The sequence below is a fragment of the Neovison vison genome, chromosome 13 (assembly GCF_020171115.1).
Source record: "Neovison vison isolate M4711 chromosome 13, ASM_NN_V1, whole genome shotgun sequence".
Classification (NCBI taxonomy): Eukaryota; Metazoa; Chordata; class Mammalia; order Carnivora; family Mustelidae; genus Neogale; species Neogale vison.
The window spans coordinates 110,479,107-110,494,081 of NC_058103.1; the positions used below are offsets into that span (position 1 = coordinate 110,479,107).

Here is a 14,975-nt window from a genome sequence, read left to right on the forward strand (position 1 = left end):
AAACCCATTATTTAAATCGTTAATCGTACAGTTCAATGATTTTAAATACATTAATGTTGGGCTACTATTATCACCATCCATCACCAGAACTTTGTTTATCTTACAAAACTAAAACACTGTGCCCATTAAATAATAATAACTTCTTATCCCCCCTTCCCTCAGATTGCCATTTTCCTTTCTGTTTCTATGAATTTGACTACTTTAGATAGATACCTCATGTAATTGAAATCATACCATATATGTCCTTTCATGACTGGCTTATTTCATTAAGAGAATATCTTCAAGTTTATTACATCATAGCATATGTCAGAATTTTCTTCCATATGAAGGCTGAATAATGGTCTATTAACATGTATATGCCATATTTTGTTTATCTATTTGTATTGTGTTTTATACTTTTGCACATATTCCTTCTTGCGGATCTTCATTCCTTCTTGTGGATCTGAGTTAGTATCTGGTGCCATTTCCTTTCAGCCTGAAGAACTTTCTTTAGTATATCTTATAGGACAGGTCTGCTAACAACAGCTTTATTTAACTTAGAATATGTTTATTTCATCTTCATTTATGAAGAGTGGTTTTGTTGGACATAGAATTCATAGTTTATATGTTTTTTTTCCAGTTCATGCTTTGAACACAGGCTTTGACTGTCTTCTGTCCTCCATCATTTTTAATGAGGAATTAATCTTATTTGTATTGTCATTTCCTGTATATGATGAGTCCTCCTTCTCTTGCTGCTTTCAAGATTTTCCTATTTGTTTGGCTTTTATATTAACTTAGCAGTTTTACTAAGTTGTATCTAGGTGTATCTCTTTGTGTTTTTACTTTGGGTTTCTCGAACTTCTTGGAGCTATGGGTTAATGTTTTCATCAAATTTGAGAAATTTTTCACCAATTATTTTCTGAAACATTGTTGTTTGAAAATTGTACATTTTATTTATTTTTTGAAAACTATACATTTTAGTTAATAGATTATAACAATTCTGGGTTCTGTTTTATTTATATTTGTTTGTTAGCTTATTTATTGAAGGCTGTTTATTTTTTAGAAGGTTGCCTGTGCTTTAATTGTGAAGTCAGTCTAGTCTCCTTTGTGGTAGGAGCCAGTCTTCACCCTTCCTTGGCTTCATTTTTTTTAAATGATTTTATTTTTAAGTAATTTTTTGTATTAAGTATTTTAAGTATTTTTAAGTAACCTCTACACCCAAAGTGGGGCTCAAACTCACAGCCCTGAGATCAAGAGTCACACATTCTACTGACTGAGACAGCCAGGTGCCCGCCATGGTTTCATTTGTCTCCCCAACAAATACTTAGCTTTTTAGCCAGAGTTGTATGGTAAGCTTATCATAGACCTTCTATGGTTTTCTTATTTACATGATCTTTCTGTTAATTTTCTGACTAGTCAGACATTCACTTTAACCAGGACTTCAGCTTCAGACTCCAACTTCACATTTTCCCTGTTCATTCCCAAAAAAGTCTATCACTTTTATCCACTAAAAACATGGGTTTTCATCTCCCCCCACCCTGAAATGAGTGCACCCTTTTTGCCAACAAAGCTATTAGGTTCTTTTTGCTAGTTTCATGTTGACAGAACTGCCATTCTCATTAGTTAGGCTGACATTGGGTTGTCGCAGGCAGAAGGACACAACATCCCACTGTTCTTACCTGTATCTTTAGCATTTATTCTAGAACAAGCACTTCTCAATTTGCAGGCTGACTTTGCTTAGTTTCTAGTGCTCTGAAATGGTTCTTTTTGATAGATTTGTCCAGCTTTATACTTGATATTTGTGTATAGAAATTGCCAACCCCTTCATCCCTCTATAAAACTTGTACATTTTTTTTGCAGGTGAATTTTACATTTACTTACAAGCTTCCTAAGAGGTTCTCTTGGTATTTTGACTAGATCTATATTGACTTTATAAGTTAATTTTCAGAATATCAATATATTTACATTAATACAATATATTACATGTTCCTCCTGGAACATGACATTTATCTCCATTTATTTGGACTTATCCCTCAACAAAATTATTGTTATTATTAATATTTTTTTAGAGAGACAGAGTATGCACTCAAGTGGCAGGAGGGGCAAAGGGAGAGGGAGAGAGGGGATCTTAAGCAGGCTCCACACCCCATGCCACTCAGTCTCATGACCCTGATCATGACCTGAACCGAAATCAAGAGCTGGACGCTTAACCAACTGAAATACCCAAGTGTCCCCTCCAGCAAAATTATTTAACATACATCTAGGACTTACTCATATTTTGTTAAGCTTATTCTTAGCATTTTGAATGTTTTTTTTTAAATCAATTTCTAATGAAATGATTTTTTTCATTGTATTTTTCTGTTTATTGCCAGTTTGTAGAAGGGTTAGTTTTTATGAATTCATATAAAGTTGATCTTTTATATGATTGCCTTGCTGAACTTACTTTTCTTTTTTTCTTTTTTTTTTTCGATTTATTTATTTTCAGAAAAACATTATTCATTATTTTTTCACCACACCCAGTGCTCCATGCAAGCCGTGCCCTCTATAATACCCACCACCTGGTACCCCAACCTCCCACCCCCCCCCGCCACTTCAAACCCCTCAGATTGTTTTTCAGAGTCCATAGTCTCTCACGATTCACCTCCCCTTCCAATTTACCCAAATTCCCTACTCCTCTCTAAAGCCCCTTGTCCTCCATGCTATTGGTTATGTTCCACAAATAAGTGAAACCATATGATAATTGACTCTCTGAACTTACTTTTCTAATAGTTCTGTCAGTTTGTTATTTCAGTTCTTTTAGGTAATCTACCATATTATTTGCAAATAATGACAATTTTATTTACTTAAAATCTGTATTCATAGTTTTATATTTATTTTTAAATAGATATATCTTAGATATATTATTTTTAAATAGATATATTCATATGTATAATTTTTAAATATACATGAAATTTACATTTATTTAAAAAATTCTGTTATATAGGTTATGATCTCTAGGAAACTGATAAAATATAAAACATAGTGGCTTTAGTGACTTTGTTAGAAATATTTCTAGTGCTTCCATGAAGTGTGACATTGTAGGAGTCCTTTTATTTTTTATTTATTTATTTATTTTTAAGATTTTATTTATTTATTTGACAGACAGAGATTACAAGTAGGCAGAGAGGCAGGCAGAGAGAGAGGAGGAAGCAGGCTCCCTGCTGAGCAGAGAGCCCAGGACTCTGAGATCATGACCTGAGCTAAAGGCAGAGGCTTTAACCCACTGAGCCACCCAGGTGCTCCGTGTAGGAGTCCTTTTATTAAGCTAAAATTTTTCTTTTATTCCTAGTATCAACTGATATTTTGGCATGTACTAAGCTCATATGTTTTTCTCTTTGACTTCCTAATATTGTAAATAAGAAATGTGCTATTTGATCCAAATGTATTATAATTTTAATATTTCCCTTGGTTCAGTTTGCTAATATTTTATTTATGATTTGTACATGTAATTCATAATAGAGATTGGCTTATAAAGAACATTGACTTAATGAAGCAGACATTCATTCCAAATTAAAAGAAGATTTCCCCTTTTAAGGAATCTGGTTTAGGACCTGTTCTTATCCTCCTATTATTTACATTTACTGTCTAAATTAAAATAATAATTCACACTTAATGGCATCCTTCTTGTTTTTAGTAGCACAGAGTTCTTAAAATCCAGTTTCTTCATATGTGATGATTATTTTTCTAGCTTTCTGAGTTTTTCTGTTACTTTACAGTCCTCCTTTAAAGAGTGCTATGTTTCTTATATTGTATTTTTTTAATAAAAGAATTTCAAGGATTAATATTTCTCTTTCTCCTTGACATAGTCTTTTTCCTTTTATTATAATGAATTTTGTGGTATGCTTTACCTTTTTCTCTTCATTCTAGTCTCTCTGTCACCTATTCAGTGAAGCCTTTTTTAGTCCCTCCTCTTCCTTTTTAGCCCCTGAAGGATTAGAACTTTTTTGTTTCTTATTTGGCTTATTATAAATTGTGTGTGTGTGTGTGTGTTTAGTTTTCTTAATTACATCTTTACTATAATATCATAATTTTCCTGTTACTTTTTGGTATAAGGACAGTCTCATTTTTGGTAATTAAGACTTAGTGTTACACATTTTTAAAAGCTTTTCAAAATTCATTCCCTTTGTAGGGATTATGAGGGACTGAGGGTATTCTGACTCTACATACTTTTCCCTTCTTCCATCTGTTGGGGCAAAGAGGAAGCAGAAAAAAAGCAAACATATCATTAAACTGGGTGAAGTTGTCATCTTCTTTTAGGTTGTGGCTGCCTCTGGCTAACACTGACAGGTCATCATGCCCTGTCGTCAGGCAACTAAAGTCTGGTTCATTGCCACAGATTCTTCTGGCCCAACCTATTGGCAGCTCACTGGCAACTCTCTGAACTTAGAATATGTAAAAGTTACTTTTGTGCTTAGTTTTGGCCTTATGTGCAATTCTGGGACTATAGGAAACTCCTGTTCAGTAATCTGTGAGGCTTATTTTAAAGTCAGTGTTCCACAGTCCAATTGGAAAATAACAAACAGTCTTCCAGAACAGGGTATTAGGTCATGCAGATATTATAGAACACCACTTTTTTTTTTTTAAGGTTTTATTTATTTATTTGACAGAGATCACAAGTAGGCAGAGAGGCAGGCAGAGAGAGAGAGGAAACAGGCTCCCTGCTGAGTGGGAAGCAGGCTCCAATGTGGGGCTCAATCCCAGGATTTATGGGACCATGGGACCATGGGACCATGACCCAGGCTGAAGGCAGAGGCTTTAACCCACTGAGCCACTCAGGCGCCCCCACAGAACACTTCTTTAGTGCAGTTTCATACCTATTTTTATTTTGTATCCTGAAGTAATTCAGCATCTAGGAAACTTCATCCCAATGTATTATTCTAGAGCTGTGCCAAATGTACTATTTAAATGTAAATTAATTTAAATTTACATCAATGAAACTCAAAAAAAATTAGCTTTTCAGTCACATCAGCAACATTTTAAGTTCTTATTTGGCCATATGTGGTGAGTGGCTGCTGTGTGGAATAGCACAAAGCATTGCCGTCACTGAGAAAAGTTCTGTTAGACACTGCTTCTCCAGAGGATAGAGGTGAGAATATTTTTGTTACTACAGGAAAGTCAGATACGTAGAGTCAATCATATACACCAACCCGTTGCTCTTTCACAGGGTTTTTTCCTTGCCCATATGAAGGAAGTTTGTGAAAGGGAGAAAAAGTTAGCACACTCCTGTACAATGTACTGCTTCCAAATTCATCTGATAACTAGCTTTTCTGGTGGAAGCTTCAAATAACTGCTATTGCAGATGCAGTTGGAAGCAGCATTCAAAGTTCAAAACCCACCAGAGACACACTTACTAGTTTATCCTTCCCATTTCCTTTCTTACTGTTCTCTCATTCCTTAAGGTGAAGATTGGCGCAACTTCAGTCCCAAGACAAGAGAACACTGGCATAAGTAGAAAGGCAAATGTGGGAGCACCTGAATGGCTCAGTGGGTTAAAGCCTCTGTCTTCGGCGCAGGTCATGATCCCAGGGTCCTGTGATTGAGCCCCGCATCGGGCGCTCTGTTCAGCCCCGTCTCTCTGTGCCTGCTTCTCTGCCTACTTGTGATTTCTTGTCAAATAAGTAAATAAAATCTAAAAAAAGAAAGAAAGGCAAATGTGTGTTCATGTAAATTTCGGGAGAACTGACTTGATTTTTAGAAAATGTTTTTTTTAACCAAGCCTTTAGATATCATTTAATTGAATACCTGCCCCCATTTTACATGTGAGTAAACTGAGGCTAGAGAAAATGATTGCTCAAGATTTTATTAATAATTAATAGTAAATCTGGAACTAAAACCTGTATTCCATGACATGCTAAATCATTTACCATTCCCATTTTAAGTTTTTATTCACTACTACTACTGCTACAGATACAATGATAAGAGTTTAGAGGTAAGACTAATTAATTAATTAATTATTATAATAAATTTCTTATTTTTAAAATGTTACTTTTTGCATGTTTCAAGGTTTTATAATTGTAATTTTTATAGATTGAGGAAGAGGAGAGGAAAAAAATAGAAGATATGAAAGAAAATGAACGACTGAAAGCAACTAAAGAGTTGGAAGCCTGGAAAGAATGTCAAAGAAAAGCTGAAGAACAAAAAACAATTCAGAGAGAAGAGAAATTCTGTGAACAAGGAAAGCAAGTTGGAGAAGAGAGAAACAAATTAAAACATAAAAGCCTTACTAGAATTGCAGCATCTAGAAATCTTGCCACAAAAGGTACGATGATTTCTTTGTATTTTCTGGGAAAGTGAGTCCATTATTTTTTTTCCATAATCTATTTATAATATTAGGTCATTATTTTGGCATATTGAGAATAAGTACTATAGTATAGAGGGTAAGATGAAAGATTTATTTCTTCTTTTAGGAAGTAGTGACATTTTCAAGAGAGAGTGAGCAGTGATTCAGATACCAGGGTCCTGAGATCGAGCCCAACGTCTGGCTCCTTGCTCATAGGAGCTTACTTCTCCATCTGCCTGCTGCTTCCCCTGCTTGTGCTTTCATTCTCTCTCTCTCTCTCTCTGGCAAATAAATAAAATATTTTTTAAAAAAGACATTTTCCTCATATGATTGAGGAACATGAATACTATTACACAAATTTAGTTGTAAGCAAATAGTGGCTCATCTGGCCTTTCTTTGATCCTGATGTGTTCAGAAATAGGTAAAAGCACATATTTCTTTATTGAAAGCTAAGAGTTTGATTTTTTCTGAATTTAGAATAGTAAACTTTGTTTTGGGAATAGTTAGCATCTTTAGTAATGGAATATTTTGTTGTAAAATCACTTCTGTAATAATAATAATTAATAATTATTGGGTGATTTCCGTATGCCAGGCCATTATATTGGTTGTATCATGCAGTTGTCACAACACCACTTTGGGATAAGTGCTGCTATTCTTACTTTATTGGAAATAGGTGTTCAGAAAAGATAAAAACTACCCAATAAGTAAATCTGTGGGATTTGAACCCACATCTTTGAAAGCTATGCTCTAGGCTTTACTACTGTACTCTAGGTCTTTACTACTGTAAGCTCTCAAGATCTAGTGTGTTGGAAAGTCAATAAATGAACTTGTGAGTTAGGAACCATGATTATCCCCATTTTCCAGGTGAGGAAAGGCACAGAGAGTCTTAGTAGCCCAAAGTAACACTGCTAATAAATGGCAGAGTCAGAATTTGGACGTGGGTGATCAAGCTTTAGAGTAGGTGACCACCACTGTGTTATACTGCTACACAGGTAAAATAGGCAGATTAACCATGTTCATTATCTAATTCATAACATATTTTAGCTGACTGTTTGTATTAGGGAGATGTTTTCACTCAGCAATTTGTTAGGGGAAAAAGTACACAAAATGTATAATCCTGGTTTGGGAAAGTATTACCTTTTAAATGTTTGTTATTGAGCATCCCAAAGCCTTACAGTAATTTTGAAGAATGAATTGGTTTGTGCTTAATCAAAGTATTACTAATTATGAAGTAGCAAAACTTCAGAAGTTTTAATTACCAGTCCCCTAATATAACACACCCCACTAATTTTGTCTCTTAATGTGACGCTAGGCGTCAGGCTATGGCATGATTACTTTGCAGGGCAGAGGAATTAAATGTGCTGTGGGCTTCATACTCTTCTGGACCTAGAACTTCAATATTGAGTGGTGTCATTTTGATGAAAGCTGCCTAATATTTTATATTAAGGTGATTTAACAAGCAAAAATTTTGATAAGATTTTATGTGATTTTAAAAATCAACTTAGGGCACCTGGGTGGCTCAGTGGGTTAAGCCGCCGCCTTCGGCTCAGGTCATGATCTCAGGGTCTTGGGATCGAGTTCCGCATCGGGCTCTCTGCTCCGCAGGGAGCCTGCTTCCTCCTCTCTCTCTCTCTGCCTGCCTCTCTGCCTATTTGTGATCTCTCTCTGTCAAATAAATAAATAAAATCTTCAAAAAAAAAATAAAAATCAAATTAAATGTTTGGAGTTTGGATTATTATACTCTTATTTTTTGGCACATCAACAAGTAAGACTCAATGTATAATAAGAGTATATGTAATGTATTAGATAAGCCACTTTTATATACACTATTATAGTAATATAATAGATAAGCCACTTTCTATATACAGAATGCAAATGGTGTGGCAGGTGCTGCAGATTTCCTTTTCTTTCTTTCTTTCTTTCTTTCTTTCTTTCTTTCTTTCTTTATTTGACAGAGAGAGATCACAAGTAGGCAGAGAGGCAGGCAGAGAGAGAGGAAAGGAAGCAGGCTCCCTGCTGAGCAGAGAGCCCGACGCGGGACTCGATCCCAGGACCCTGAGATCATGACCCGAGCCGAAGGCAGCGGCCTAACCCACTGAGCCAACAGAATCATGGTTTCAGGGAAGGGACAGAAGAAATGTGTTTAGCTAAACACCTTGCCTTTTAGAAATTTAAATACCAATTGGATATTGGAAGAAATTAAAGAATAATTATATTTTTCCCTTGAGATGTGATAATGTAATTGTAGTTAGATTTAGAAAGCCCTTATCTCATAGAGATACCTACTGAGATATTTATGGGTGAAAGTATAGTATTTGATGTCTGAGATTCTCTTCAAAATAACATGGTATGTGAAAGTAGGTAGAAATAAAGATGAAGTGATATGGGCCAGGAGTTGATAATAGAAGGCAGGTTATGAATGCATGACAGTTAATTATTCTATTCTTCCTTATTTTATATATGTTTGAATTTTTTATTATAAAAAAATAGGCAACACACTGAAAAAGCGCTTTATCTTGGAACACTGAAAAAATAAAATAAAATTTTAAAAAAGAAAAAAAAAGAAAAAGCACACATTGAAATTTTTACAAAGTCATTTTAAATTAGTAAAACAAAACCAAGCAAATCTTACTTCCCCAAACTCTTGTATAACTAGATGTAACCAGGTGACAAATTTTGAGGAAATGCAAGAAGAAATCTGCTAAAGATTTATAGAAAAGTATTACTCCTTACTGCTTGCTTTTCCTTTCCTTTTCCTACTTAAGATGAAAGTCGGTGCAAAAAATTCATTAGCTATTTTAAAACCACAACGAGGCAAGACATACCCTAAGAATGGTGGAATAGGGGAGAAGAAAGATCTTGGGACATTAATGACATTGGAAAGATGGTACCTCTGCATTGAATCACCTTTTTTCAAGTTTGTTAAGTGAGAAAATAAACCCATCCTTGGTTAAACAACTATAGTCATGTTTCCACATAGCCTGGAGAATTTTTGACTGATAGAAATGGATAATGGAATTCAAGGTTGGTTTAGCATTTGAAAATCATTCCATGTAATAACTGTACTAACAGAGTAAAGGAAAAAACATATGACCATTTCTCTATTGCAGAAGGCATTTGATAAAACCCAACACCCATTTATGAAAATAATTTCTCAACAAATTAGGAATAGAAAGGTACTTTCTTACTCTGGTGAGTAAGAGTGTACAAAAAATGTATAGTAAGCTTCATATTTATTGATGAATACTTTGCCTTGCCCTGTAGTTCCAGGAGTAGGCAAGTATGTCCACTTTCACTGTTTTAATTCAACATTATGCTAGAAGTCCTAACCATTACATTAAGACAAGAAGAAATGAGAGGCATAAAGATTAGACAGGAAGAAGTAAAACTGTATTTATAGATGACATGATTGTGTATTTCCTGATAGGGATTTCCCGAGAAATCTGAAGGATAACTGCTAGAACTAATAACTGAATTTAGCAAAGTCTCATGATATAAGGCTATAAAAGTCACTTAAAATTTTATCAGCAGCAAAGAACTGGAAAATTAAATTTTAATTAATTTGTAGTAGCACTAAAAGAGAAAATACTTAGGAAAAAATTTAACAAAAGAAATGAAAGACCATATCACTGAGAACTATCAAAAAACTGTTGAGAGATGTTTTAAAGTCTTAAATAAATGTAGTGATACAACATGTTCCTGAGTTGGAAAACTAAATATTGTTAGGATGTCTATTCTTAAATTGATGTGTTGATTTAATGTAAATCCATTAGAAATTCTGATAAGTTTTTTGTAGAAATTGACAAGTTGATCCTAAAATTTATACGAGAGTGTGAATGACCAAGGATAGTCAAAGGAAGTTTTATTTATTTTTTTAAAATTTTTTTTAAAGATTTTATTTATTTATTTGACAGACAGAGAGTACAAGTAGGCAGAGAGGCAGGCAGAGAGAGAGGAAGGGAAGCAGTCTCCCCGCTGAGGAGAGAGCCCGATGCGGGACTCGATCCCAGAACCCCGAGATCATGACCTGAGCTGAAGGCAGTGGCTTAACCCACTGAGCTACCCAGGCGCCCCTCAAAGGAACTTTTAAAAATAAGAGCAGAGATATAGGGCTCACACTGCCTCATTTGAAGACTTAGTATCAAGCTACCATAATCAAGACAAGATGGAATTGGTGAAAGGACAAGGATAAGTTCAAAACAACAGAGTACAGGGACCAGAAATGAATCTATATAAGTATGGTTCGGTGATTTTAATGAAAGGTAGCAAGGTAATTCAATGGGGGAAAGGAACGGGTCAGGATATATTTATGGAAACAAATGAAAGTAGACTCTTGCCTCACTACACAGTGAGACAGTTATGTACATATGTACATAATACATATGTAAGAAGACAATCCAGTAAACAATTAGATGGAAGATTTGAATGGTCTTGTCGCAGTGGAAGACATGAACAACCAACAGACACATAAGATGATGTTCAATGTTATTCGTTAGTAGGGAAATGCAGATTAAAACCACAGTGAGATACAGTCCATAGTACATATGCATTAAAATGACTAAAACTGGATGCCTGGGTGGCTCAGCCAGTTAAGCATCTGCCTTCAGCTCAGGTCATGATCTGAGGGTCCTGGGTTCAAGTCCCACATCAGGCTCCTTGCTCAGCTGGGTGCCTGCTTCTCCCTCTTCTCTGCTGCTCATCCTACTTGTGCTCTTTCTCTCTCACAAATAGATAAGTAAAATCTTTAAAAAAAAATAAAATGATAAAACAGAAAACTAAAGATCATCAGCACAATTGTTGTTGAGGATATGCTGCAAGTATACACTGATGGTAGAAATGTAAAATGGTACAATGACTTTGCAAGAGTGTTTGGCTCTTCCCTTGAAAGTTAAGTATGCACTTATCATATAACTCAGTCTTTCTTGTCTTCAGTATTTACACATGAGAGATGTATTCACCTGAAGACTTGTATTCAAATATTCATGGCAACCTCATTCATAATAGTGAGTAACTGGAAATGATGCTCATCACTAGATGAGTGAATAAACAAATTCTCATAGATTCATTAACTGAAATATTATTCTGCAATAAATGATACTGCAACAGTCCATAATATGAAATTCTAGAAAATACCAACCATTTTATAATGACTGAGAGTATATCAATTGTTATCTGGGGCCAGAAATAAAAGGAAGGGACAATAGGGGACTCTTAGAAGTGATAGAAATTTTCCATTTTCATTATGATTATAATTTCATGGGTACACACATCTATCAGAACTCATTGAATTAATGTACTTTAAAATGAGTACAGTTTATTTATTTTTTTTAAGATTTATTTAAGAGAGAGAGCGCAAGCACATGCGTGTATGGGAGTGCTGGGGGAGGGGCAGGGAGGGAGAGGAAGAAAATCTCAGGTAGACTCCCTACTGAGTATGGAGCCCAACATGGGGCTTTATCGCATGAACCTGAGACCATGACCTGAGTGGAAACTAAGAGTTGGACATCTAACTTACTGAGGCACGCAGGTGCCCCATTTTATTTCATGTACATTTTATTGTACCTGGATTATTTCTTTGTTAAACTGAATAAAGTTTATTAGGAATACTTTTAGGTAGAACAGCATCAAAATGCATATAATACCTTCAGGTTCTTATTATTCCACAGTTAATGCTTAAGGCCAGCCATAATGAAGCCTATTTTGAAGGTCCTGGCCCTTGTACTATTGTGTATATTTATAGGAGACTGGGAAAGAGGAATCATTGAGCATCTAATTAATTAAGTATGGGGCCTTCTGTATCTTGTTAGAAATTCAGTTACTAGTACCAGCCTATTCTATTGAAGTACTTTTGACTTGCTTGCGAAGCTACTAAAAGCATGGTAGATGGATAAATGAAATTTTAGGCCATGTGGATTTGTCCTTCTTCAGCTTTGAAGAACTAGGTACTCCTAAAGGTAGGGGCAAATGTAAGTCTGGAAAAAAAGAAAAAGGATTGATTGAAAGTGTGTAAATAGAGTTTCACTACCAGATTTCCAGATCATGACAGAAGATCAAGTGTTTACTTTCTGCATATTTGAAGACTACAGATTCTGCTCTGAAAATTGATAGAGCGAAAGTCAACATTGTGTAAATCTAAATACCGGTCCGAGGGATCTCTTCCAGCCCTCCTCTACCCTTAGCTCTTGCATATATGCATTCACAAGCCCAGTGCACCTGGGGTGCAGATTAGAGAATTCTTCCATAGGGAAGCTAATGAGTGTAGGATGAAAAAATCCTGACATCTGTAATGGCCCAGATGGTTTTCCCTGCTGAAAATTACCAGTCAACAGATTTCAGATTCATGTACATAGAACTTCAGTCAGAATTTTTATACTTTTATAGGAGGAGATAGGCAAGATATAGAAACGTGGAACAACCAAGTAATAGAAGAACAGAAGAAAACTTAATTGTAACATGTCTTCAGAAAGATGAAGACATATTTAAGACATATTTTAATCATTTAAGACATTTAATCATTTAAGACATATTTTAATCATTAAGAACAAGAGGCTATAGTAAGGAATATTAAGAGAATAAAACAGTTTGGAAATTTAAAATGCAATAAAAATTACAAATTTAATCAAATGGTTGGAATATGTTTTCTAAGTTTTTCAGAAAGTAGAAAAAAAGGACAAAAAAATTTGAAATAGAAAAGATAAAATAATCAGAGTATCCATCCTGGATGTTCAACATTCACTAGGGGTATAAGAAAGAGGGTGGGAGAGACAGAAGAGAGGAAATAATATTTTTAATGTTGCAAAACTTCTGAAAACTTAAATGAATTTCCACATTGAAAGAGTCTATCTTGTCCAGCACGGCAGATTTTATAGTATTCATGCCAAAAACACATGAAATTTCAGACACTTTATATTTTCCTTTCTCTTTTTTAGAGAGAACAAGAGCACATGAGCCAGGGGGTGGGGCAGAGGGAGAGAGAGAATCTTAAGTAGGCTCCACACCCCCCTCAGAGCCTTCTGTGAGGCTCGATCTCATAATGCTGAGATCATGACCTGAGCCAAAAATCAAGAGTTGGATGCCTAACTGACTGAGCCACCCAGGCATCCCTCAGCACACTTTTGGCAGAGATTGAGAAAGCTCTCAGAGAAGAGAAACAGATCGGGCGCCTGGGTGGCTCAGCGGGTTAAGCTGCTGCCTTGGGCTCAGGTCATGAACTCCGAGTCCTCGGATCGAGCCCCGCATCGGGCTCTCTGCTCAGCAGGGAGCCTGCTTCCTCCTCTCTCTCTGCCTGCCTCTCTGCCTGCTTGTGATCTCTCTCAATAAAACTCTCTCAAATAAATAAGTAAAATCTTAAAAAAAAAAAAAAGAGAGAGAAACAGATCATGCACAAAGGACTGGGAATGTTAGCATCTGTCCTCTTAACCTCAGCACTGGAATCCTGAAACATGGGTCAGTGCCTTCAAAATTCTGAGTGAATATAATTTTCAGTGTGAAATTCTATACCCAGCTTAATAATCAAGTGTGAAGTAGAATAAAGACTTTTCAGATATGCAAAGTCTTAACAATATTTATGGCTCAGTATGCTGGGAATTGTACCTTTTTTCTTTTTTTATTCTTCAAAATAATTTAATTCACTATGAAATATGTGGTGTTCAAAGGTTTAGTTAAACTACCCCTAAAATGCCTGGGCATGGAATATTTTATAGAGGTACATTAGTTTCTTTAGGTTTTCTCTGTTCTTTGTCCAACTTGTTTTCATTAATTTTGGAATATTTTAATACATGCATGTTAAGTTAAATTTTTTTTGTCTTAAAGAGTATGTTAATACATTCACAAGTCTTGGAATCTTGTGTTTTTGTTCTTGTTTAGTTGCAAATATTTTGTAACTCATCATCATTTTTTCCCTTGGCCCTTGAATTTGTAGAGAGTTTTTTGGTTTTTTTTGTGTGTGTGTGTGGGTTTTTTGTTTTGTTTTGTTTTTTGTTTCATTTTGTTTTGTTTTTAGTTTTGAAATATATAAAATGGGAATGACTATAGTTCTCATATTTAAAATTTCCTGTATCATTATGTTACAGGTGTGTTTCTAGATTGTAGTTTATGGTGTGTATTTGTGTTTATCCTAAGGCTTTCTTTTAATAAGCTATGGGCCACTTAGATTTATTATTATAAATAAAATGTATCCTAATGTCTTAGGATATTCTTCTACTATCTTACTTCACAGTTGATATTTACCAGACTTTCTTTTTGGTTCTTTCTTCTATTTTTCTGCCTTGGATTTAAAAAATGTTCTTGATTACTTCCTTTCTACTAATTTGAAAGGTATGTATTCTATTTTTGTTCTTTGAATGATTAATATTAAATTTTTTGTATCTGTTTTGGTACATAGATAAAATTCTTATTATTTTTTTAAAAGATTTTATTTATTTATTTGACAGAGAGAAATCACAAGTAGATGGAGAGGCAGGCAGAGAGAGAGAGAGGGAAGCAGGCTCCCTGCTGAGCAGAGAGCCCGATGCTGGACTCAATCCCAGGACCCGGAGATCATGACCTGAGCCGAAGGCAGCGGCTTAACCCACTGAGCCACCCAGGCGCCCTAATTCTTATTATTTTAACAAAGATATTAAACAAAGATTAAGGTTAATCTTTACCACTCCTGTAAATATTATAAGGAAGTTTAGTG

General features: G+C 35.1%; 1 protein-coding gene across 2 annotated transcripts in view; it reads left to right on the forward strand.

Moving 5' to 3' along the window:
- DNAAF4 (dynein axonemal assembly factor 4) overlaps nt 1–14,975 on the forward strand; it is a 55,907-nt gene that overhangs the window by 16,037 nt on the left and 24,895 nt on the right. For both annotated transcript variants that reach the window (XM_044232028.1, XM_044232029.1), the window contains exon 4: nt 6,046–6,277. In XM_044232028.1, coding sequence (XP_044087963.1) covers nt 6,046–6,277 — 232 coding nt within the window. The remainder of the gene's footprint in view (nt 1–6,045; nt 6,278–14,975) is intronic.